Genomic DNA, 23,016 nt, shown 5'->3' on the forward strand with positions numbered 1-23,016 from the left:
TTATTATGTTACTTTTCTTACTGTGATTACTTTCTTTTCTTACTGGTGGTTTACTTTTCTTCCTTCAGAAAATGCACTAAAAGAAAAGGAAAGAAAACTGTGTGTGGGCCGGGGAAAAGTTAAGATTTGGGAGAATGAATGTAAAAAGCACAACTCTTTACCACAGAATATAAAAATCGGATTTATTCACACTGGTGATGGTAGTACAATCTTGACATTCATACAGAAAAATTTCCCGAGTAAGCTGTTTTAACCAAAATTTAAGCCACAAGGGCTCAACTCTGCAATCTGCGTTTTATGATAAACGAATCGGCTTAAAACGTAACTTAAAAGTACACAAACATTCAATGAACATCAAACTAGGAAGCAAGGAATGCTTATAAATTTTTAGAAAATGATTGAGTCATTATAGTGTGAGTTCCTAAGAGAAAAATGCTAGATAATTTTCATTAAATGATACCAGTATAGGTAATGAGACGAGAGAAATAACATAAAATTGCACACAAGATGCAATAGAAAAAAAAAGGTCACACAAATAAACTACCTATGCATCCAGATTATCTAAAATTACAGTAAAAGATTAAACTTAAAATAAAATTAGTTTCAAAATTAAGGATACAAAATAAAAATCACAAATGTTATTCATACAGGATGAACGAGGTTCGGTGAACTAAACAAACTCGGAGGAGACTGTAGGCCACAGCAAGAATAATGAAACTATCGAAAGACATGAACAAAACTCAAAGTAAACAAGAAAAAAATCAGGATTTAATTCAATTACTCAAAAACTCATTTAATTAGATTAAATGGAAAACTATTGATTGAATTTTCCCTTTTTCTTTAGATTATTTTGTATGAGATTGAAGCTTACATTCCAACTTTTTACTTGCTTCCTTTACACTTTCTACAGTTTTAACACACGATTTGTCACCTCAGCTTTTTCCCTTTCCAGTTTGTTATTCTAAAGATTCCGGTTTCTTTTTCTAAGCACTGTGATCACAAACGAAAAAACCGAATCCACCTCAGTTTCCTAAATATTCAGGGTGAAAGCATAATACAACTGGGGACTGAAACTACGACAGACAATAGAGAGGCAATCAATTTCAGGATACGAACTTGTGCTTGGAAAAATAAATGAGAGAGAGAGAGAGAGAAATAGGGAAAAAAGCTTGAGTCCTCATTTTCTTGCTATGTAAACAGAGATCCAAAATCCTAAGCCACATTATTTTCGGATGAGACGAAATATTAAGCATAGATTGCTTAGGAACTTTCACACAAAAGGAACAAAAGAGTAGATTGCTTGGGGTAATTTAACTTCGACCTGATAATTCAACCTATATTGTGGATTTTACCGCCTTTCCGAAACCAAGTTTGCTTAGCTCATCCATGATAAAACCGAGGATCGATCTGAGTCAAAATTAGGCACCCTTCTCAGTAGTCGCTGGACAACCTTCTGAATTTTTCGAAAAGTTTGCGTTTTTTGAGACAATGACCTTGCGTTGACTTCTTGCGCAAACTGTACCTTCAGCATATTGGACTATTTTTCAACCAATCGTAGAAAAGTAGGAAATCACGATTTAACAATCAACCTTCTCTACGATTTGTCAAAAAAAAAAAAAAAAAATTTTATACCTTAAAAATACTAAAGGTAAACTGAGGACATAAGAGGCTACACAAAGAGAATTTGAGAGAAAAATTTCTTAGACTGAGAGGTGACGCAAAAACTAAGCTAAAAATTTGAAGGACGAACGCACTACTGTAGGAAAGGATGAACCGGTAGAAACCCTAAAATTTTTCCATTTGTTCTCGGATAATAATCTTATTAAATTATCACACAGATCAGACAATCTTAGAGTAGGATCAACACTTCAAACCTCACTATTGTAGTGTTTTTTTTTAATTTATTGACTGATTAGAGTCTGATTGTAAAGATGCGTGGCAAAAAGTAATCATTAGAGTCAAATTAGACGGATAAAAATCTTCTTAGAGATTACAAAAAAAACGAAGCCTGGTACGTTGAAAGGTCAAAAGAAATTTAAATGAAAAAGAATTTTGTAAAAATTGTGAGAGATTGTTTAAGTCGATTTGAATAAAATGGTTCGGTGCCAAAAATAGGAAGTAATACATTTAAAATTAAACGATGACCTCTAGGAGAGATTTTTTTTCTTATGAGGGGATGAAGTGGTCTTTTAGGAGCTTCATCATTCCAAATGTGCGGAAACGCTTAACACCTGAAAACGAAAGAGAAACACAGTTTGAAACGAAGTTTCCTTTTAAAAGAGTCTATTTTCTTCACAAACATTTATAGAAGCTTTGAAATACTTCTAATGGGGCAAAATTCACTTCCAAAATTTGTCATAACCGGAACGCACTCTTTATTACTTTCATTTGAAGTGAACTGCACAAAGTAAAGGCAATGAATCTTTAAAAATCTTCTTTCTACCTTTACAAAACAATTTCAGATTTAACTTCAAGAAAATATTAAAATTGTGGATTAAATTGAAATTGTTATCACACTTATTACAGTAGAATGACCGAAAGACAGATAAAAACTGACTGGAGCCTGAAGTCTCAACAGATTTGAGAATATTTTGGTGCAATAGATTTATTTGCACCGAACAAAATTTAAAAATATTCATCTTATAGGGAAAAAAATAAATTAACGAAGATTGCCTCTGATTTCTCTCCTCAGATAAAACAAATTTTTAACTTTTTAAACTAGAAAAGTTGACTATTCTTTGAGTCTCATAATTTCTACCCTTGACAGGGACAAAATATTCATAGTGCTGTTTAATAAAAGACAACAAAGAACTTACCAAAAACTTTGAATAGTTCATCGTTACAAATAGCAAATTGCTTGTTTTTCGGGTCCTGAAAAAATAAAAAATAAATGCTAATCAGAGTGGAATCATAACAGTACAACTTCAGCCGCTTATTCAAATAAACACTAGATCAAATCAAGTCAAAAGAAGGTGATATATTTACACAATCACTTCTTTTAACTTTTTCTTTACCAGGTTACTCAGCAGTTTCCTGTGTTTTAAAGGTTCCTTTTCAAGTTTCCATGGTTTATTGTGGTTTTTTCTTGCTACATTTAATTCGCTGGGTTTTCTCAGTTGCTAATAACCTTGCTGAAATATTGCATGGAGAAAGGACACAATGGAGATCAGGGTAACATTTTTAACACTGCAATTGATCTCATTTTTGCATCAGCTTATTTCTTAAAATGAACTTACATATAGATTCTTCTCCTTGATTAGAGCCCAAATTTTCTTGACTACTTCGTGGCGGGGCATAGCGTCTTCACCCATAAGTTCGGATAATTCAGGACTAAGTTTCAGGGCTTTTGTGTAGCCGCCACCTCCACGACCGCCTCCTTTCTTGGGCTGTAAAGAAAAGAGAACGACAGGAGTTAATGCTTGAAGTTTCAATACATCATATTCGGAGTTGTATTATGCAAATTGAGACTGCAGCCAGCGTTTTAAGCGCCACCTTAGAGGCTCCAGTAAAATTCCTTACTGATACCTAAATTTTTAAAACAACGAACTCGATTCAAGAATTTTAAACTTCATTCATACTTGACTTTCTTTAACAGAAAAACTAACGAATAATAAGGCCTGAAATTGTTCTGGAATAATTATGGCAGGGCAAAAAATATTTCAAGATATGATCAGTTGTTTGCCTTTTGAACAGTAAAATATTGGAGGATATTAGGGATATTACATTTTAAAATACCTCTTTTTAGAGTTTATCTATTGATTTAAGTCGTGGAATCTCAAAGAAGATTTTCAGTCAAGTAGCTTTGTGGTGAAATATAAATGAAGTTAGATGCTACAAAATTTTAAAAACTGAAAATATTTTATGCAACACATAATAAAATTATAGCGGAGATGCTGCATTAAAGTTGTCAGCGTTTAGCAAAAAGGGAGCTTCCACTTTCATTGCAAAACGAGGGTGAACTTTATTGCAGATGTTGGCGTTGGACAGAATGCTCATTCCATGATTATTGGCGATGTGTTGAACTTCAGCATATTTTCTCTCATCTTTTCAGATATCATCCTGATACTTACAGCAGCCTTTTTCTTCTTGCCCCAGTCTTCATCACTATCTGATTCACTGCCCTTGGCAGATTTGCGTCCTGCTTTCTTGGCTGGCTTTTTCGCTGCCTTGGCCTTCTTTTTGGATGGACTGTAATCATCATCTTTGTCCTGGAAAATAATAACAGATCTGTTAGGATTCGTTGGACATGGATTTCATCGACAGAAAAATTATGAGATCTTTCCGACCTTACTTAAAAGATAAAAGCTTTTGAGAATGAACACCTTCGGGCAAAAGAGGATAGAGCAGAGGCATCGCATGGTGAGACAAATGTCAATCTCTGATTATCTCAGAATCAGCACCACTCAACAGGTTAATTCATGCAATCAGATGGCACCACTGATGAGTGGTGACCTAAACAATACTTGACTTTTGTCTCAACATACGATGCTTCCGTTCTAGTTTGGACTGCATTAAGCAGAAAGGAACCAAGTCTTATTAGCTACCTATTGCTAAAACTCATCAAACAATATCCTCTTCACAAGAGAACAGGTGTATGGATTCTATTGAAAATGTTCTAATCTTCACTGGACCGGCAAAATCCTTCAAGATTTTCACAACAATCCACACTACTATTCTCCAGAAAGAAAGAAAAACAATCATCCTTTAAAATTTGGCGGTGGCAGTTGGGACTTCATTACCTTCTGCTTAATATTGATTTCATTCATCGTTTGTCTTGCCAAGTTCAATTTCTCCCCCATTTCTTAGAAGACAGGGCAGAGCCTGCAGATCCTTTAAAGTTTTTCCCTCAAGAAGAAATGTATTTGGTAAAGAGCCATGAAACTATTCTGAGGATACCAGATCCAAAATTCTTTTAATTTTTTGGAGATTTATGTTCAGAACAAGATTTAAAAAAAATAATAATAATAATAAAAAAAAACTGATAGATTTTTTTCTTTATTATCCTTCACTAGGTTAGTTATGAGAAAAAAAGAAAACAAGCGACCAAAGTGCAAGAATCAAGCTAAACGTTTGATCTGATTCTGCAGGAAGTTAGCAGCATTCATACCATGATAGTTGTCATTTTTAACTCATGGAATTGCGAGAGATAAAATGAGGAAAGTGAAAAAGCATCTCACCATTGAGATTGCGTAGCTTGCAAGATTATGCTTAAGTCCTACTGAATTGAAAGGATTTGGAATTCAACACTTCAAAAGGAATTATTGAAATATTGACCGAGCAAATTATTAATTTTGATTATTCATTACATAATTGGCAAAATTTAGAAAAATTGATCATTTGAAATATTATAACTGATTTGAAGATTTATACCGCAAAGGCTGGAAATCAGTCCCAAAGTTGCTGAATACTGACAAAGATAAAATGAAATTTGAATTTAAATAGTATTTACTAGATTTATCACGCAGCGCAATATGATAAATTTTAAAAAAAAGTAACTTGATTGCGTTTATACTTTCAGAAAAATGACCATGTTCTAAATATTTTAAAAGTCAAATCACGTAAACAGAATTGGAAATGAAGTAAAAAGAAGTGATTCAGCCATAATTATCTTTGAATCTGGATAAGGTGACTTAATAGACTGTAATGGGCTGCACAAAAAATCAATCAAAATGAGAGAGAAGTAGAATCAGCCAATTAGAAAGAGGGATGGGAACTCGTGTGGCCATAATAAAAGAAACAGAAAAAAATTCAGTAGTGTTAATAGCATAAATTGCGCAATTCAGAAGTCCTGTCACTTTGACTGCTTCGGGATTTTGTAATATAATGTGCCGGAAGAGCAGCTTCAATGTTTGTGTTGCTTCAAATAAGACCCACGATTAGATTGATGCGTACAATGAAAAATAAAATGGAAAAAAAAACAAATAAAAAGATAAAAATAAAGCAAAAAAAAAAAAAAAAAAACAAACAAACAAACAAATATTTCAAGCTAAGGAAAATGGGAGATGAAATAACAGAAATATTATTTTTATTACATCTACGCAGCTATCAATATGATAATTTTGATAATGTATGGTACCTACAATTTACAATCGTACATATTTATTGTAGTTGAAAGCTGCATAAGGCAGCATTCACCATACATTTAACTTGTTTTCAGACATGAGTATAAAAGCTAGAGACAAAAATGGACATAGGTAACATTTTTCGGGAGTCTATATTCTTGGTTTTTACTTACAACAAAATCTCAAATTAAGTTCTTTTTAAACTTGATGTCAATGAGATTTATTTATCAATGTGAAGTTCCAGCACTACAATGCTATGCATAGAGGGAAGAACCCTAAAAATTGGCAAAACTTTAGCGTTGGCTTATGATTCTACTGCAATAAAAAAATAAAATGACTTTGAAGATTTTGAGACTGCGTCTACGCATAGTCAAACGATAGTCTGTTCAATAAATACATTTGCTTAATACTCACTTCTTCTGAAGCATCTTCACTCTCGTCACTTGAGGCCTGTTTGCGTTTAGGTGCGGGTTTCTTGGCAGAGCGTTTGGGCTTTTCTTCTTCCTCCTCGTCTTCCTCATCATCCTCCTCTTCGTCTTCTTCTTCCTCATCATCGCTGGCGTCTTTAGCAGAGCCGTTCTTCTTCTTAGACTTATCTTTCTTCTCTTGCAGACACTCCATAACTAGTTCGTCTACTTCCTTCCGCCGGCTTGACAAGTCGATGTCCAACTTTTCTTCTATCTGTTGTCGTACTTTCTTTCCGGTCAGGGTGGAGAGTTCCGCATCCTTGAGGATTGCTGAAATAAGAGTAGTTATGATAGAAAAAGTAAAAATAACTCAGAGTGAAACAAGAATTAACACTTGCAGGGCTTGGTTACGTATAATGTTACACCTTTCAAATTGAAACTGAATGTGATAAAGGGATGTGAAGGCTAAGAACTTTCTGCACACAGGAAAACTGAAAGAGACTTCAGCTATCATTCCAGAATCTCTTCATCAATCATCTTAAAAACTCTCCTAACGACAGAAGGAACTCATTCTGTTTCTTAGAAGGAGTGGGGGGTGAGGAGGGTTGTTCTCAACTCCGTCAACCTCTTTGATCCTGAGGTTTTTCACATCCATTAGTAGGGGGAAAAAAAAAAAAAAAAAAAAAAAAAAACAACTACAGTCCGAGAGCCACTGAAATCTATCTTCAGGTAAAAAAAAGGAAAGAGATAAGAGGAAACCTCCAAGACTTGGTCAACAGTGAGGGATGAATAAAACTTCGCACATAGTAAGAACAGAGGTACCCTGACATAAATATTTACAAATTTAACGAGTGCCTGGATTTTGATTAGGGGGCTTATAAAGGGATTCAAAGACGGATGGAGAAAAAACTAACTAAAGGTTACTCAGACAATCTCGAAAGATTTAAACAGCGATTTCTTTGACAAGATTGAAGGTGTAAAAATATATCCCACTAAATTTCTAATCCAAGAAGTCTGAAGGCAATAATTAGTGATCAATTTCAGTGAAAAATGGGAAACCGATGAGAATTGGAGAAACAATTTGAGTGATGTAGATGAAGCTCTTTGTCTCTACTTCCTCAAGTTCAATGGCTTATGGTTCAGACAAGGTAAGCACACAGGTATGTTGGGAAATGATGCATTCATTATGGGAAAACAAGTATGGAGCCAGGCTCAGTACAAGTAATGATAGAATGTTGCATTCCAGTCAGCAGACAAAATAATTATTTTCGGTGACTTGGGGAGTTAGTAAGGCGAACTTCGGGAAAATCTAGGGAAAAAAGTTAATTTCTAAAAGAAATTCCTCCGGATAGGTCTGGAAGTAGTCATTTCACCCTAGAGAGATTCATCTATCAGGCTCCATGGGGAAAATGGTAGCTTTTACCTTGAAAAAGCATCAGCTAATAAACAAACAAGAAAAAGGGGGAAGGCTAGTAGCATCGAGTGGAAAATCTCAAAATACGCCGAAGTAATGCCTCCAAAGCAAAGAGACGAAATCGGTCGAGATTTGAGGCGAAAGAAACCCAAAAAGCTTCGTGGGGGCAAAGCGTCACCAAGCTAGTGAAGCTTCGGTACGAAGATAGATTCGTGATTAGTAAAACATGCCCCAAGTATTCAGGAATAATGATTTCGCTATCGGAAATCGTAGCTAAGATTGAGTGACTGGGTATTTGCAGAGAAGATCAGTAAGAAATGCAGTAGTATCAGAAATTTTTAGTTACCGGTGATCTCTTTCTTCAGATCTTCTTGAGATATGTCTGCCATTTTACACAAGTTTTCAGAAGCACGGAATGAGGAACACTTCACCACTTCGGCATAAGCAATAAGCAATGTGCAGGAAAGCAAGAGCCTATTCATCCCACGAGAAAACGTGAATCGGAGTTCAGCTACAGTAGGTACCAATGTTGAAATATTACACTACTAATTACTATGTTATCGAAAATCAACCTCATATTTATTTAGAGGAATTTTCTAGCCCAGGAAAAGCCCATTTGATCATCAATTGGTTTTTGAATAATTTAAAATGATTTTTACTCGATAATAATGCTAGATTGGAATCGGTGCATCATTGTGCGCACGGCCTTGGCAGTGATTGTATTTATTCCGTAGTTGGACAACTTGTAAAATTTCATGCGCGCGATTTTTCGAAAAAAGTATTGCAGTGGATCAATGACGTTCTTCCTGAGAATCTCGAGACATTAATAGATAAATAAATAAAAAGAAATAAATGAAAATTGTGACAGGATACAATAAGAGAAAAAAACTGAATAGATTAAGGGTTGCTGAAAGTAACTGAGATTTTATATGGAAAGAACTTCGATTGGGTCAAAAAAGAGGGAATTTTTCAACATCTAGAAGCAATTCAGCGAAGAGCAATCAAAAATAGGAAATAATTACTTGCTGAAAAAGATTTTTTTTTTTTATGTAAGCAAGGAGAGCAAATCTGGCAGATTGTAAAGAATCAATCAGAACATTCTTTGCTTCATTCTGTCCGGCATGATAAATTCATGAAAAATCAACCTTAAATGAATTTTGACAAACCTAAGATTTTTTAACAATCTTGCTCGAAGGATTCTTCCATTAAATTTTTATTAAAGTACTCTGAACTTGTTATAATTTTGCAAATACTTCTCACTCATCAGTAAGGGACAATAGTTTGAGTTTCAATCCCGTTTTCGTCATTAGAAACACCCGAAAAAGCAAATATATTATTAAGATGACTTTGATAAGAAAAGCACGAAGCAATATGTATTGAGATGATGAGTAGTTTCAACAAAAATTTTCAAATATTTGTGACATGCGCTCCTTCCTTGCTTTAGGTACAATCTACTGACAGATATTCATAGTTAGTTGGTTTGAGAAAAATTGGCAAAAAATAATCTTAAGAGTGCATCATCGAAGCACTCCAACGAATCCTTTTCAGTGCATGTTATTACATTACAGGGGTACAGAGAAAAAACCAAAGTCAAATTTAAAATAATACTTTTATTACACGAACTTAGGAAAAAATAAATAACACTATGTTCATATTTACAAGTCAATAGTAAAAAAAATGTTTTGAGTTATTCTATAGGAAAATTATTTTCTCAGAATTGCAATTGTGCTAAATTACTTGATTCATCAATTTACCAATTTTTTATGATCAGATACCTTTATTTATCAATTTACCGATTTTTTTATAATCAGATATCTTAATTCATCAATTTACAATTTTTTTAAAATCAGATACCTACGGCAATTATTTTAACACTGCAATGCAATTGCAGTGTTAAACACTTGGAGAAATGGAATAGACATTCGAAAACTTGACAATTGGAGACATGGCATCAGACATTTGGAGACATGAAATCAAAAATTTTGAGAGATGGAATGAGACATTATGTAAAATGAAAAGGAAAATTTAGAAAAAAGGAATCCCATGATTGTTCTGGACTTTTTTGACCTATGTAAAGGAGAATCCCTATTTTTGACAATACCAGCTAAATGAAAAACATTAGTAAAATCTTTTTGAACTTTTGAGTGTTGCCTAAATGCTCTGTCCGCATGTTTTTCTCCAATTTTCAACCTTTATTTGTAAAAACCTAACAGATTTTTCCTGACTTTGGTGCCCTGATAAAAACATTAATTAAACTAAACGATTCTCACAAAAATTACAACTAGGGTTCCACCTCAATTACAGGTTAGGAATCACAGAGTAGAGTATTTACACACAGTAACATGAGCGCTCTTAAAATAAATTGAAATAACACTTAGGATACAACCATCAAACGAGGTGCAATATTCATAGCCATCAGTTCCTGGAACAACAGCTTCGCAGCATAGGGCAGTCTTACTTGAGAAATTTGCGTCTTATTCTTACAGCCTTTGCACTCAAACGTGTTATTTCTCAGATTGGCTATGGCAATCAAGCCGCAGTAGTTGCAAACGTGGATTCTGTACGGATCGGATACTTCGAACAAACGCTCCCGTAGAAACTGGGCAGCACCGTGAGAGATCTGACAATCTCGTTCCATCTCACCGAAACGCAGACCTCCATCCCTTGCTCTTCCCTCCATGGGTTGACGGACCAATATCTGAACGGGTCCTCTTGCTCTCGAGTGAATTTTGTCGTCCACCATGTGCTTCAAACGCTGATAATAGGTTGGTCCTAAAAAGACCTGGGCATTGATTTTGCGACCTGAATGGCCGTTGTACATGACCTCATTGCCTCGGAGCTGGTAACCGTACTCTTGGAGGAGCGTTGAGATTTTCTGCACATTCACAGCATCGTTGAATGGTGTTGCGTCACCAATCTCACCTTTGTTTGAGGAGACCTTGCCTTGAAGGCACTCGATCAAGTGACCGATTGTCATACGGGAGGGGATAGCGTGAGGGTTGATGATGATGTCTGGAGCAAGACCTTCACAGGTAAACGGCATATCCTCTTGACGATATTGAATACCACAGGTACCTTTTTGACCGTGCCTCGAGGCAAACTTGTCACCAATCTGGGGGATACGAACAGAACGTACTCGAATCTTACAAAACTTGTATCCCTCGCTGTTTAGCGTCAACATAACTTGATCAACAATCCCTGTTTCACTGTTACGCAAGAATGTGCTGGCATCTCTCTTTGAGTATCGCTTTGTTGTGCCTTCAAGCTCGTCATCATTTTCGGGCAGAGTGATGGTCTTTCCGATAACAACATCGTCACCAGAAACTCTTAAACCAGGTGCAATTATTCCATCATCATCTAATTTATCGTAAATTGCATTACGCATTCCTTGACAAGTTGACCTGTTTGGTTTCTCAAACTGCTCTTCCTGGTCTCCGATTCTCTTTGATTCTGAGTCTTTGTAAGAACGGAAGAACACAGACCTGAAGAATCCTCTTTCTACAGCAGAGGCGTTCAAGATGACAGAATCTTCTTGGTTGTAACCGGTATAACACAGGATAGCTACGATGGAGTTGATTCCAGCTGGAAGTTCTCGGAACCGCAGGTACTCCATAGACCTTGTTGTTACCAATGGTTTATGAGGATAGTACAGTACATGAGCTAGAGTGTCCATCCGAACGTGATAATTTGTAATATAAACACCCATGGCTTGTTTACCCATAGCACTCTGGTAAGTATTCCTAGGACTTTGGTTGTGATCAGGGAACGGAATAATGGATGCACAAACTCCGAGGATCATAGCTGGATGAATCTCACAATGTGTATAAGTTGTACAGTAAGCATATTCTTTGTCTTGTCGTAAATCTTCAGGTGACATGGCAATCATGGTCGTTTCTTCTTCTAGTGTGTCAATATACTCTACCACACCGCTAGATACCAGTTCTTGCCATTTGTAATTATTGTAATCACGCTGTTTGAGATTATCCACATGGCTTCGTTTCAGGAGCAATGTCTGATTTTCAACGATCAACAAAGGCCGACAGATTCGCCCTGCATCAGTGTAGATACGGATTTCACGGTCACGGATATCTCGAATGATGGATACTTCACTGACAATGATGTCCATCTGACGTCTCAACTTGCGGAGAGTACCCATGAGTTGCTCTGGGTCACGATGGATGCCCACCCAGCAGCCGTTGACGAAGATTTTTGTGGCATCTGCAATAGCTGAGGGTGCGATTTCTTCTAGATTTTCCATGCTCCACTCTTCCAAAAACTCCAGGATAGGACTCGGCTGAGATCCGACTGAGATATAGGCCATAAGGGCAAGGTTCTTTACCAGGCCGACAGCAGCACCCTCTGGTGTTTCGGCAGGGCAGATCATACCCCACAGTGTGTTGTGTAACTGACGAGGCTTGGCTAGTTTGCCGTCACGACCAATTGGGGAGTTGACACGCCGCAAATGTGAGAGGGTTGAAGCAAAGGTCAGTCGATTCAACACCTGAAAAAATTAATATAAAGTTAAATTAATTAGTTTAATATTAAATTCAAGATTTGTTTGTGCTTTCATGGCTATTATTTTTTAAGATTACTGCACAACTCTTTTGTTAATTGGATTATTTAGTTATTGTTAAACAAAACTCCCAACTATTTGGATTAATTGGAACCAGACTGATCTCCAAAGTGAAAGAATCGATGAAGAAATAAAACTCACGGCACACAAATATTAGTGAATTATGGCACATTGCAGGTTTGAAAATGCGATTTTTTTTTTAAAAACCAAGTTTTCTTTTCCTCATTGTAGGCACATTCACACCACACCACAGTGACCACATTATCCATTCGACCTGTTCCATAAAATAAATTTTAAAAGATACTGATCTATTGGCAATGCATGAGCTATTGAGAGGGAAACAGGGGAATGAAGTTCATCCTAACGTACTTTCTCCTTTTTTTCCATGAATAATTCTAGAGCAGAATTAGGTTAATCTTGAAGAATAGAGACTTCCAGAGTCTGTTAAAATGTATTAACTATAAAGAATAGTGCTCACCTGGGATACACCAGCTCTCGCTTGATGAGCTTTCTTCTGATCTCCCCAATTTCCTGTGGCCAAGGAATAACGGAGTCCATCTGTGATTATCTTCGTCTTGATTGCTAGCTCCATGTTGAAGTCTTTTCCTCGGTCGATGAATTTCTGTGCATACATTCTCACCTCTTTCATTAAGTTCTTGAATAATCTGTTAAGACAACAAATGGATGAAATGACATCAGTTTGATAAATCACCTCGATGTAATTTATCCTGAGATCCAATGGTCTTTAAACTAAGGTTTGATACATCACACTATGTTGAGTCTTTGGCTAAAAAAATGAAAATCTGGTCTGTAAACAGTCTAGAGATTGCTTTTTTACTGAAAAAAGTGCGAAATTCGAGGGAATAAAAACAGGATTTGACAGCAAAAACGTGCCACGTCCTGAACAACGATTGGTTCTCGAATCAAATACTACACTTATTCAAGACCAAATTCAGTTTTTATTTCTTCAAATTGAATATTTTTCCCATTTTTTTCTTTAAATTGGGTCCCTATAGGGTTCATGAAAGCTTTTAAAAAACAAGTTCAAGGACTCTCAGCATTATTCAAAGAGTTAGTCTAGTTAGTAAAATCAAAGAGTTTCGATGGTTTTTTAAAACAAATTTGAGGTACTTTCAACGATGTACAGAACAATTTTCAAAACTTTGGAGAAAGCCTTCAAAGTAGAAATTTGCTATTCTTACATCTTAACTCTGTTACCTATCTGAAGAATGGCAAAAGTATGACACACAGACCATGCTATTCGATACTTCGGAATTCTCTATGCAAGAAGATAAAAAGACCAATCTCCTTATCAGTCGAAAACAAAATGACGGGATGATGTAAAAATTTTAAAATTTGAGTAAATTTCCAATTCAAGACTTAAAATTAAAAAAAAATTTAATTATATTCAAAGACTTTTTGGAGCGTCACAGACCCTGCCTTCAAATTTCGTAAAAAAAAAGTAAACAGATGTCGCAGAATTTGAGGTAAAATTCTTCACTTTGATTTATGTTAGTTTTTAAAATTTCCAATTCCACGATTTTTCAAAATAGGTGGTATGCCTCGTTCCTTCATCTGAGGCTTTAATATAAAATATGATAAAAGAGAAAAACTTCAATAAAGCATCATTTTAATTTGTTGGAAACTTCTAGTAAAGTGGTTCTCACAGATCTCAAAATACACTTTACGAATTGAAATGCTTCCAAGAGGAAAGATAAAATTATAAATAATTACCCTCTGAATAAAAATGCAAGCAGTGGTCCGGCAAGATCTAGACGTTTGTTCCCGTAGTGATCACGATCATCCAACTCTCGACGTCCAAGTGCAGCCAACAACAGCCTATGAACCATGTAACCAAGGAAGTAGGCTTTCTTTGTCTCACAAAAGTCAGACACTCCAACATGAGGCAACATTTCCTTCTGCAGAATTTCCCTAGCATATTTTATTCTCTTGTCTTTGGTCACACCAGGTCTCGCTCCACGGGCTCCGATGAAATTGAGCGCAACGTTCTGCTCCTGAATTACAAAGGCTTCATCTAACGATGGTTTTACCTAAAAGTGGAACACAATTCGAATTAATAACAGAGTTTTCACAATTATTAAATTTTAATACCTACAATTACGTCAAAGCTGCCTGACTTACACACATAAACGCATCTGTATGCATGAGATCTAGCATTATTTCTTGACTTTACTTCGTGTTGCTGCTCCAAAAGGTTCAGGTTCTAAAACGTTGAAAACGTTTAAGAAATGAAAATTCAAGTATTTTCGATATTTTCATTTTTTGAGTACTTTTCTTTATTAACAGCAGGCTTTAATCGGAATTAGCCTAACCACATACATATCGCCTAATTTTTCACATGTTTTATTTATTCAACAGAAGATAAAACTACTCAGCAACATCTTTAATTTTTCTGTGAATGTATTCTGGATCATGAAAAGTATACTGGTGAAATTTTAAGTTTCAGTGTTGTTTATATTTCTGCTTCCAAAATAAAACATTCGAGAAAATCAGATAAGTTCTTATTCTAGTAGAATACATTCAAATTTCAGGTGAAATAATTCAGTTGAACCGGAATGAGCCTAACAACGTTAAATGTTGCCTAATTTTCAATCACAATACAGTTTTTTTAGAAGTAAATTTAGCAATGATTTTGCGACCAAACTCAACAAAAATCACTGTACCCATTGAAAAGTTTGCCCTTTTGGACTAAGGTTCCTTTTCCTGAGGACAGTCACATAGTACCTCTTACTTTAAAAGTTACGGTTATAATTTAGTTCAAACATCTGAATAAAAATAAATTTTTCTAGTAACTTTAATTGTAATATATAAAGGAGGATGCTTCAGGCAATGTAATAAGGTCCTAGGGACAATTTTGTACAAAAATTGATAAAAAAATTACTCCATTATTATTTTTTTTTTTTTCTGTTTATGAAAGTGAGAAGTTTAGAACGCACCATTTCCATCATTTCTGGGTCATCAAAGTCGTAGATAATGTGTTCAAGGATATCTCGATCGGCCACAAAACCTAAAGCTCGGAAAACGATCATGATCGGAATCTCCTGCTTAATATAGGGGAGGATGGCGATGATACGTTGACCGATTGCTGATTTTTTAATACTTTGACCTCCTCTTGCCATCATGTTGACCCAAAGCGTGGAAGTTGGACGTGAAGAGTGCTCCAAACATGACCGGATTTCTGCCTTATACGCGTATTTTCCATCTTTCATGCTGAAAACGTACACAGTGTTGGTGGCCATCTTTTCTTGAGCGATTAGGACCTAAAAATGAAAGAAAAATAGTTTAGGGCATGGAAACAAAATCACTAGCATTTCAAGATAGAGATCTAAATACTTTTGTTCTTGAAAGCTTGAACTTTTGAGTTCAGGTTGCAGTGCTTCAGCTATTTCAGTTTTGACTCCTTTCTTTTTACATTATTTCACTAACGGGAGAAAATTTCTTGAGTAAACCAAGGATATAGAAAGAAAAAAGTGTGTTAAAAATTAGAATATTCTTACAAGTTGACTGTTACATTCACTTTTCTAACTGATCAATTTTCCTCACTTTTCATAATTATTACCTGAATTAACCCTTTCCGGCCAATGTCGGATATATTCGCCGTGAAAAATAACGTTTAGGCCGATGGGTCTTTGAACTTCTGTGCAGGCCCGATATCGGGTATATTCGACTGCTCCAGCATGGCGCCTCTGGTGGAGCTTTGGAACCACTGTCTTTGTTGACACATCGCTGCTACCTTAACCTCACTTAACGACGGCCATGGAAAACTGCCGCGGACCGGAAAGGGCTAATGGGCTCACACTTTGCAATGAGAACTATTACTTAGTTCTGGCTCATCCACAAACATACTTATCTGTATAAAGAAACTACTCAAATTTATGTTGTTTCTAAAATACGGTTCAATTAGGCTGAACTGGACTGATATAACAGCCAAAATGCATTTGATTTACGCTGAATTTCTTGCATGATTTATGCTTCATCAAATTATCGAGCATTGTGATACCTTGAAGCTTCCTGAGAATTTTTACTCGGTAAAAAAAATATATTAAAAAAATTTCAAAGCAGATGTTGCTCAATTTCTTGTTAAAAAATTCAAATTGAAATGAAATTAGACGACCTGTGATGTAGGTGTGTACGCTTATCCTGCTCATTGCTTTTCAATTAGTCTTTCTTTCCTTTTCAAAATCATGCTTGTTAAAGAATTTGTGACATATCACAAGATATGTTGAAAACTGCATAATTTCACTCAAAGAAAGATAAATGGTGTAATAGTTGGTTTAGATGATATACTGAGTTAAAGAGCCAATGGAAATAAGAAGATTTGACACCTGTGTCACAAGACATGTTTCTGTATCAAAATTTCATTTAGAGAACGTTAATTACATCAAAAACTTCAAAAGCTGAATCAGTAAAGAGAAAAAATTAACATGTGCAGTTTACATTGAAAGAATATCCAGTAAGACCTCGATTTATCGGATTTCCGGGGCCGGAGGCCGAATCCGTTAAATTGCGAACCATAATTCAAGGTCTTACTGTGATCCAAATTTTTTGCTTATGACAGACACACCAATATCAGTGGAGGTCAAAATGGTTATTAAATACTATTTTAAAGATCAGGCAAATAACCGAAGGTTGGTCTCTTACTTCTTTACCTGATTTTACATACTTCGTTATCTTCTTTTTTTCAACAAAAATTGCCTCCGAAAAAAAAAAGTCGGTACACTGAAAAAACCTTCCATCATACAATATTCGACGAGTGTTTGATGAGTAGACTTCAGTTTTTAACTCAGCAGGAAATTAGTATGGACACACAAAAAAATATATTCTCTATTATGAGTTGACTTTGGAAAGTTGTAATGTATCTATTTCCATTGTAATATCTATGAAATTTTGGTGATGGTTCATTAACTTATGATCATAAGTTGTCAATTTACTGAGATAAATTATGATTGAGTGCATGAGAACAGAAATTCAATCAAGAGAAAAATACCTTTTCTGAGCCGTTGATAATAAAATAGCCACCAGGATCCAAGGGGCACTCGTTTAATTCTGTAAGATCACGATCTGTCAAACCGCTCAGAAGACAAAACGTAGAACGCAACATAATTGGAATTTTACCTGCAAACAGATTGAGCACAGGATTTAAAGATTTTGCTATGAAAAATCAACAACAGAGAGACGAGGAAAGATAATTTGGTCCTAGGTATAAAAAACAGATGGGTTGTTAACTCATCTAGCTAAAAATTGAACTTTAAATGTGCCAAACATAAAATGCTGGTAAAGTATCTTTTTGGTCTTTTAATGGCAGGGCAAAATTACTTATTTTTCTTACTCTAGTAATCTAGTGATGGATAATTTCCATGAATTTCCCCTTGAGTAAAAATAATCAAGTACTCACAAAATACCACAGCAGCATTTTCTTGAGCTTTCTCATAAAAAATGGAACATGAACAGAAATCAGGCAATATCTAAGGTGGTTAGGAGGTTTTGGGTTAGTGCTACCTGATTATTCCAAAAGAACGTATGACACTTTAAAAACGAAAAACATTAACAGCCCACTGCAAACTAAAGATCTGGTTTTTCCTTGCAACTTCATATTAAACTCCCATTTGTCTAAACCCTTTTTGGAGAAGCTCATGGATTTGTTTTAAAATATGCACAAAAAGTTTTGTAAGGGGATCAGATTTTATCTTTCGAATAAAAAGGCTCCTCAATCACAGAGTTTATGATGATGCAAAAAGAGCTGCAGAATAGCAGCTGCTTTTAATTCTGTTTCCAACACGACCTCATGGTTGATTTCAACTCAAAGACCACTCTCAACCTGTTGTTTAAGTTACGGAAGAGATCAAAGACTCTTCAGATGGATTTCCATTCAAAATAGTGAAAATTGTTTACCAATGAAAGATTTTTCATGCTCTGTGACGACAGGCTCTTGACCATCTTTGATGACAGTTTTAGTGATGTCAACATAGAGTGGCGCAGAGTAAGTCAAATTCCTCAGCCGAGCCTCATTTGGCATCATAGGGGAAGGTGACCCATCCTTTTCCCAATGAGTCGGTTTCGATAGATAAATCTGTTCAAATTTTAGTAAGTAGCGAGGCTGAAACAAACAAACAAATGATATAAAATTTAATGGAAATTGAAAATATGTCCAAGGATTGATAATGAGGATGGAATTTTCTTCATTGGTTGAAATACAAACGATTTAGGTAGTTTGTGATTGTATAGCTTGATGCAAAATACCGCAAAAGGGAGCAGAAATTCCTTGACCACATCACTGGCAGGTTGCAAGTGGTCCCTTGTAAAAATGGGAAAACCGCAAAGAGGCATCTTCAAATTGGCTAGACGAGCTTGCGGCAGCATGGAAATTAAGAGCTCGTCGCAAGGCAACAACGACTCACAAGTAGATCGATACAGAAAAAGGTTTTTATTTAAAAAATTTTGAGAAAAAAATGGATTTTCCAAAAGAGATCAACCAAATTGATAAATGAGAGAGCTAAGAACTTCCATCGTCCCTCTTTTGGTCATTTCTGGCTGATTTTACATTTAAGTACACACCAGAATGTACCTGGTAATGAGAAGTTTAGGATGCAGACCTATCTCAAAAAAGCTGAAATTAGTTCCATATTTAACTAGTGCTCACGGAACAACTTATTACACCAAACGACAAATCATTCTAACAAATTGCAAATGGCCGTTGAATATCCATATAGGACTTTTTCTGATTCTCTTTTGCCAGTAAGGGAAACTTGTTTGATCAGCGCATTTACCTGCCACTATTTAAAATGTGGCCGAATGGAGTTTTCTTCAATACTTACTTACAGCAAAGTAAAAAAACTTACTGGTGTTTCAATTTCACCACTTGTGTGCTGGGCTTCTGCTTGGAGATCGATCTGAGGCGAATCTTCCACGATACGTTGGACTGACATCTGAATGAATTCATCGAAGGAGTCAAGCTGTTGCCGCACCAAACCTTTCTCGTCGAAGTAAGCGTTGATGACAATCCAGCAGGCTTCTTGCCACAATTCGCTACTGATTTCACCCGAATCTTCGTCTCCATAATTGTCTGAAACAAGAAAAATATACAAACATGTGACTACCAATAATTAATTAACAGCTAAGTCATCGAAAATAGAACAGAGAAAAAGCTCTCACTAACTTGAAGAGAGACCTTCGGAGTGGCATATATATAATAAACCAGGTCTTTTAAATGAAAATAAAAGGCTGCAAATTACCTGGATAAGGTTCAGAAATAATGATGGACTGCGATCAGCATGATCAGACTGAACTTCATTTCTTATGAATGGAAGGCCTTGTCCACACAGAGATAGGTACACGAAAATTAACTTTCGCGCAAATTTCCGTAAACTTTTGCTAGTAGTGTTGACAGGGCTTTCCCAAAAGTGTGTTCAACACCAGTAAACGCGTCTTGTGCACCCCCCCCCGCTGGCACGTTCATTTGATAATTCTCATTGATGTTTCAAAACGAATGAGAAGGGGGCGGCAAATTATACTAGCGGCCGTGGGCGGCAAGTAGGTAATTCCGGCCCTGCGGAAAGAGAAATTATAAAAATTGAGTATTTAACCGGAATTGAGATAATAATTGAACACGGTTAATGACACTGGTCAACAAATTTCAACTATTTTAAATTTGCGATTTTCTCTGAAAAATGCAAATTTTCCCTAAAAATGGAACTTTTTTCAAAGAAGAAACAATTTTCCGATAAACCTTGCTCGATGGAAAAAAGTAAGGCGATTTTCAGATTCAACAGTCAAAATTACATGAGATAAGATGATATCATGGTTTTGTATGCCTATTAAAGCTTCCTATCTGTTCCTAATATCGAGGTTTTCCGGACAAGTGCTCCTTTTTTCGCCCATGTTACACCGTGTAAAAAAACTCATCCGATCGTTCCGTCACAAAGGTTGGGAAAAATTGTTTTCTCAGGTGCGAGTGAAGTCAATTCCACTTTACTTTTTGCGGCTGAAGCCGAAAAAGATCTTCGAAAAGATCATCGTATACAGAGAATCCGGAAAAAGGATTTTTCTCTCGGAAAACCTCGATTGTTATGGAAACTTCCAATTTTTGCGAGGAAAATCGATCTGGACTAGCAAAACGGATGTCATTTTCGAAATAAGCCCTAAAAATATGGCTGGAATCAGATAATACATTGCAGGGAAATCGCAGAACAGTGATGAAAAAGAGCCACGATCAAAGAAGTTTTTGTCGGCACAGGCTGGTGACGACTTAGGCTTTTTGAAATTTTGAGGTTTCATCACACTATTCTGAATTCAGCTCCAAAAAAAATTATCACTCCAAAGAATTGTCGCGGTTTTCTTCCACTCCTCTGAGCGTGAAAAAAGACAATACATTTGTGCATGTGCTTCTGATTCCAATGGTGTTTCGTGATTTGCGTCGAATCGATGAATAGGTCATTTAAACCAAGAGAAAAGTATCGATTGTCAGAGTATACCTTGAGAATCGATTCTGTAGAATGGCTTCAAATGAGAAAATACCGATAGTCGAACGATTTTCACTTTTCCACTGATTGTCATGCTTTGCGATGAATCGATTGATCTGCCATTTAAACCCATGAAAAAACTCGACTGTCGAATTAAAGATTAATCTGAAAGGAACACCTTAATGATCGATTCTTCATCATTCTTCCGCGCACGCATACAATTGTAAGCAAAGAAAAAACGAGATGAATTTGATCTCACGTAATTTGTGTGAGAAACACAGAGAAAAGTCTGGGGGTGACCGAATTGTGAATTTTTATAAATCCCCCTCCCCCTCACAAAAGATGAAAAGCGATTCAGCGTTCAACTGTCTTAAAATCCAGTGGAGTAGGGGATTGTATGAAACCAGGTGATCTCCTCCATGAGTAGGACTTGAAAACTGGGTTTTAAGATGTGTCAAATCGATCAGAAAAAAATAGAGCAAATTTTTGATGAAATTAAGTAGATTTGTGGAATACATAACAGCCAATGTCATCTCTGGAAAGACTAGCAACCTGTGGGCCGCTTTTAAAATTGATAGACACAGCGATAGACATAAAACACAGAGGCATAATAGGGCGATCATATTGGTTGAAGCAGGTGGCTACGATAGATAAAGGAGGTAGGTAATGGACCCACGGGAGGAGGGGAGACCCGATAGGACCGGAGGACCCGTCCTTAGTCTATAGGAACCACCAATTTCAACCAATCGGATCGCTCGATACCTATACTCCCTATGTCTTCTTTGTCTATAGCTTCATCTATCAATTTAAAAAATCAGCCCGCAAAGGACAGTTCTTACACGATGGATCAGAACGGTCTCCTTGATCAAAAGTGGAGGAACTAGACTACACTCAAAATACATAGAATTTTTCATAGTAAAGGTCAGGACAAAAAAAAATCACTTTAAATTTGGACTCACCAGTTTTAAACAAGACAACTTTCGCGATCAACTTTCATCTCAAATCAAAATTTTACACTGAATCCCACTAAGTGTCACGCAGATTTTATTGGTATGGATGTCTAGGGGTTACCACGAGTCACCGGACTATTCGCGGAACAGTCACATCCATCATCTCGTAGGATAGACGCACGTACATTAAAAAAAAAATTGAAAAAAGGAAAAACTTGAGCTGAAAATAGCACAACGTCATGAAACTTGACGAAGACTGTGATTGAAAGCGTCCGTAAAAATTGATCGGGGATGGAAATCGTCCTTCAAAATTTGAGGTTTTGACTGTTTTTGCCGTGAGTGCTTGTCGATATTTGCGTTTCAGTAGGTCAGCTCTCCGGAAATGCGTAGTTTAATGATGTTTGAGGTGAGTTGTGTTTCTGTTCTCGTACGTGGTTATCACAAAAAACGAATTAACTGAACGCGCAGCACAAAATACCAATATATTAAGCGCTCAGCGCCGATAGGCGGCGCTTTTTGATTTCGACCTGCCACTAGAGCTCTAGTATACTAGTGCGCTCAAGCGATCAAATGGCGCACCAACTCATCGATGCACGAAACGCCATTTTTACTTTTTTTTTTTTTGATTACCTCATTATGCCTCTGTGAATACGATTAAATGCAAATTAGCGTGAAAATAAATAACAGTCCTAAAACTCTCTTTGCTATGCGGTTATAGTTATCCTATAATTACTTCTGAAAGTTCAAGATTCGCGTTCTGTTTTCCGAAAACTTTTCCACCGGTGATAACCTTATTCGGAGACCTTAGTAGAATTCGCCTACATCTAGGTTATGTGTCTTTGACCTAGGTACTGGAGAGTATTGCCATCCTTTTGCCCTTCTCTGATTGGTTCATGAGTTTTGGCGTCTTTGGCCCTCTTCTGGCTTAATAAGATCAATGTTCATTTTCTGTAGGTACATAGCCGCGATTCAGATTCAGATGACACTACTCTCCCGTATTTGCTTCTCTCTCGCGTCTCGCTTACTCCTTTGTGTTTTCATATTTCGTCCATCTCCCTCCATCCATAATTAATTCCATAATCCATCCGCCTCGTTTAAGATTGTGTTGTGAAATTTAAGATTGTGAAATT

The 23,016-nt window shown here is 36.2% G+C and overlaps 2 protein-coding genes across 2 annotated transcripts; both read right to left on the reverse strand.

Annotated features, from left to right (window-relative positions):
- Window positions 1-156: 156 nt before the first annotated feature.
- On the reverse strand, window positions 157-8,398 carry LOC109036866 (upstream activation factor subunit spp27 homolog Non2). The gene is made up of 6 exons (XM_019051275.2): window positions 8,230-8,398; window positions 6,477-6,799; window positions 4,071-4,208; window positions 3,237-3,386; window positions 2,817-2,871; window positions 157-2,231 (listed from the first exon to the last, which is right to left on the reverse strand). The coding sequence occupies exons 1-6, from the start codon at window positions 8,363-8,365 to the stop codon at window positions 2,167-2,169; spliced, it is 867 nt and encodes a 288-aa protein (XP_018906820.2). The 5' UTR covers window positions 8,366-8,398; the 3' UTR covers window positions 157-2,166.
- A 1,415-nt stretch (window positions 8,399-9,813) lies between these two features.
- Window positions 9,814-19,535, reverse strand: LOC109036865 (RNA polymerase II subunit RpII140). Its single transcript, XM_072304462.1, has 7 exons — window positions 19,317-19,535; window positions 18,370-18,574; window positions 17,465-17,592; window positions 15,414-15,737; window positions 14,191-14,507; window positions 12,935-13,121; window positions 9,814-12,384 (listed from the first exon to the last, which is right to left on the reverse strand). The coding sequence occupies exons 1-7, from the start codon at window positions 19,401-19,403 to the stop codon at window positions 10,258-10,260; spliced, it is 3,375 nt and encodes a 1,124-aa protein (XP_072160563.1). The 5' UTR covers window positions 19,404-19,535; the 3' UTR covers window positions 9,814-10,257.
- Between the last annotated feature and the right edge of the window lie 3,481 nt (window positions 19,536-23,016).

This window comes from Bemisia tabaci, chromosome 9 (assembly GCF_918797505.1).
Source record: "Bemisia tabaci chromosome 9, PGI_BMITA_v3".
In the NCBI taxonomy this organism is placed as follows: domain Eukaryota; kingdom Metazoa; phylum Arthropoda; class Insecta; order Hemiptera; family Aleyrodidae; genus Bemisia; species Bemisia tabaci.

Coding starts and splice junctions, on each gene's coding strand:
- LOC109036866 (XM_019051275.2), bottom strand. CDS start 8,365: ATGAATAGGCTCTTGCTTTCCTGCACATTGCTTATTGCTTATGCCGAA. Junction 2,872..3,236: donor TCAAGGAGAAGAATCTATAT/GTAAGTTCATTT, acceptor TTATTTTTTCAG/GACCCGAAAAACAAGCAATT. Junction 2,232..2,816: donor TGAACTATTCAAAGTTTTTG/GTAAGTTCTTTG, acceptor TTTCGTTTTCAG/GTGTTAAGCGTTTCCGCACA.
- LOC109036865 (XM_072304462.1), bottom strand. CDS start 19,403: ATGTCAGTCCAACGTATCGTGGAAGATTCGCCTCAGATCGATCTCCAA. Junction 15,738..17,464: donor TTATCAACGGCTCAGAAAAG/GTATTTTTCTCT, acceptor TTTCATTTTTAG/GTCCTAATCGCTCAAGAAAA. Junction 14,508..15,413: donor ACCCAGAAATGATGGAAATG/GTGCGTTCTAAA, acceptor TTCCACTTTTAG/GTAAAACCATCGTTAGATGA.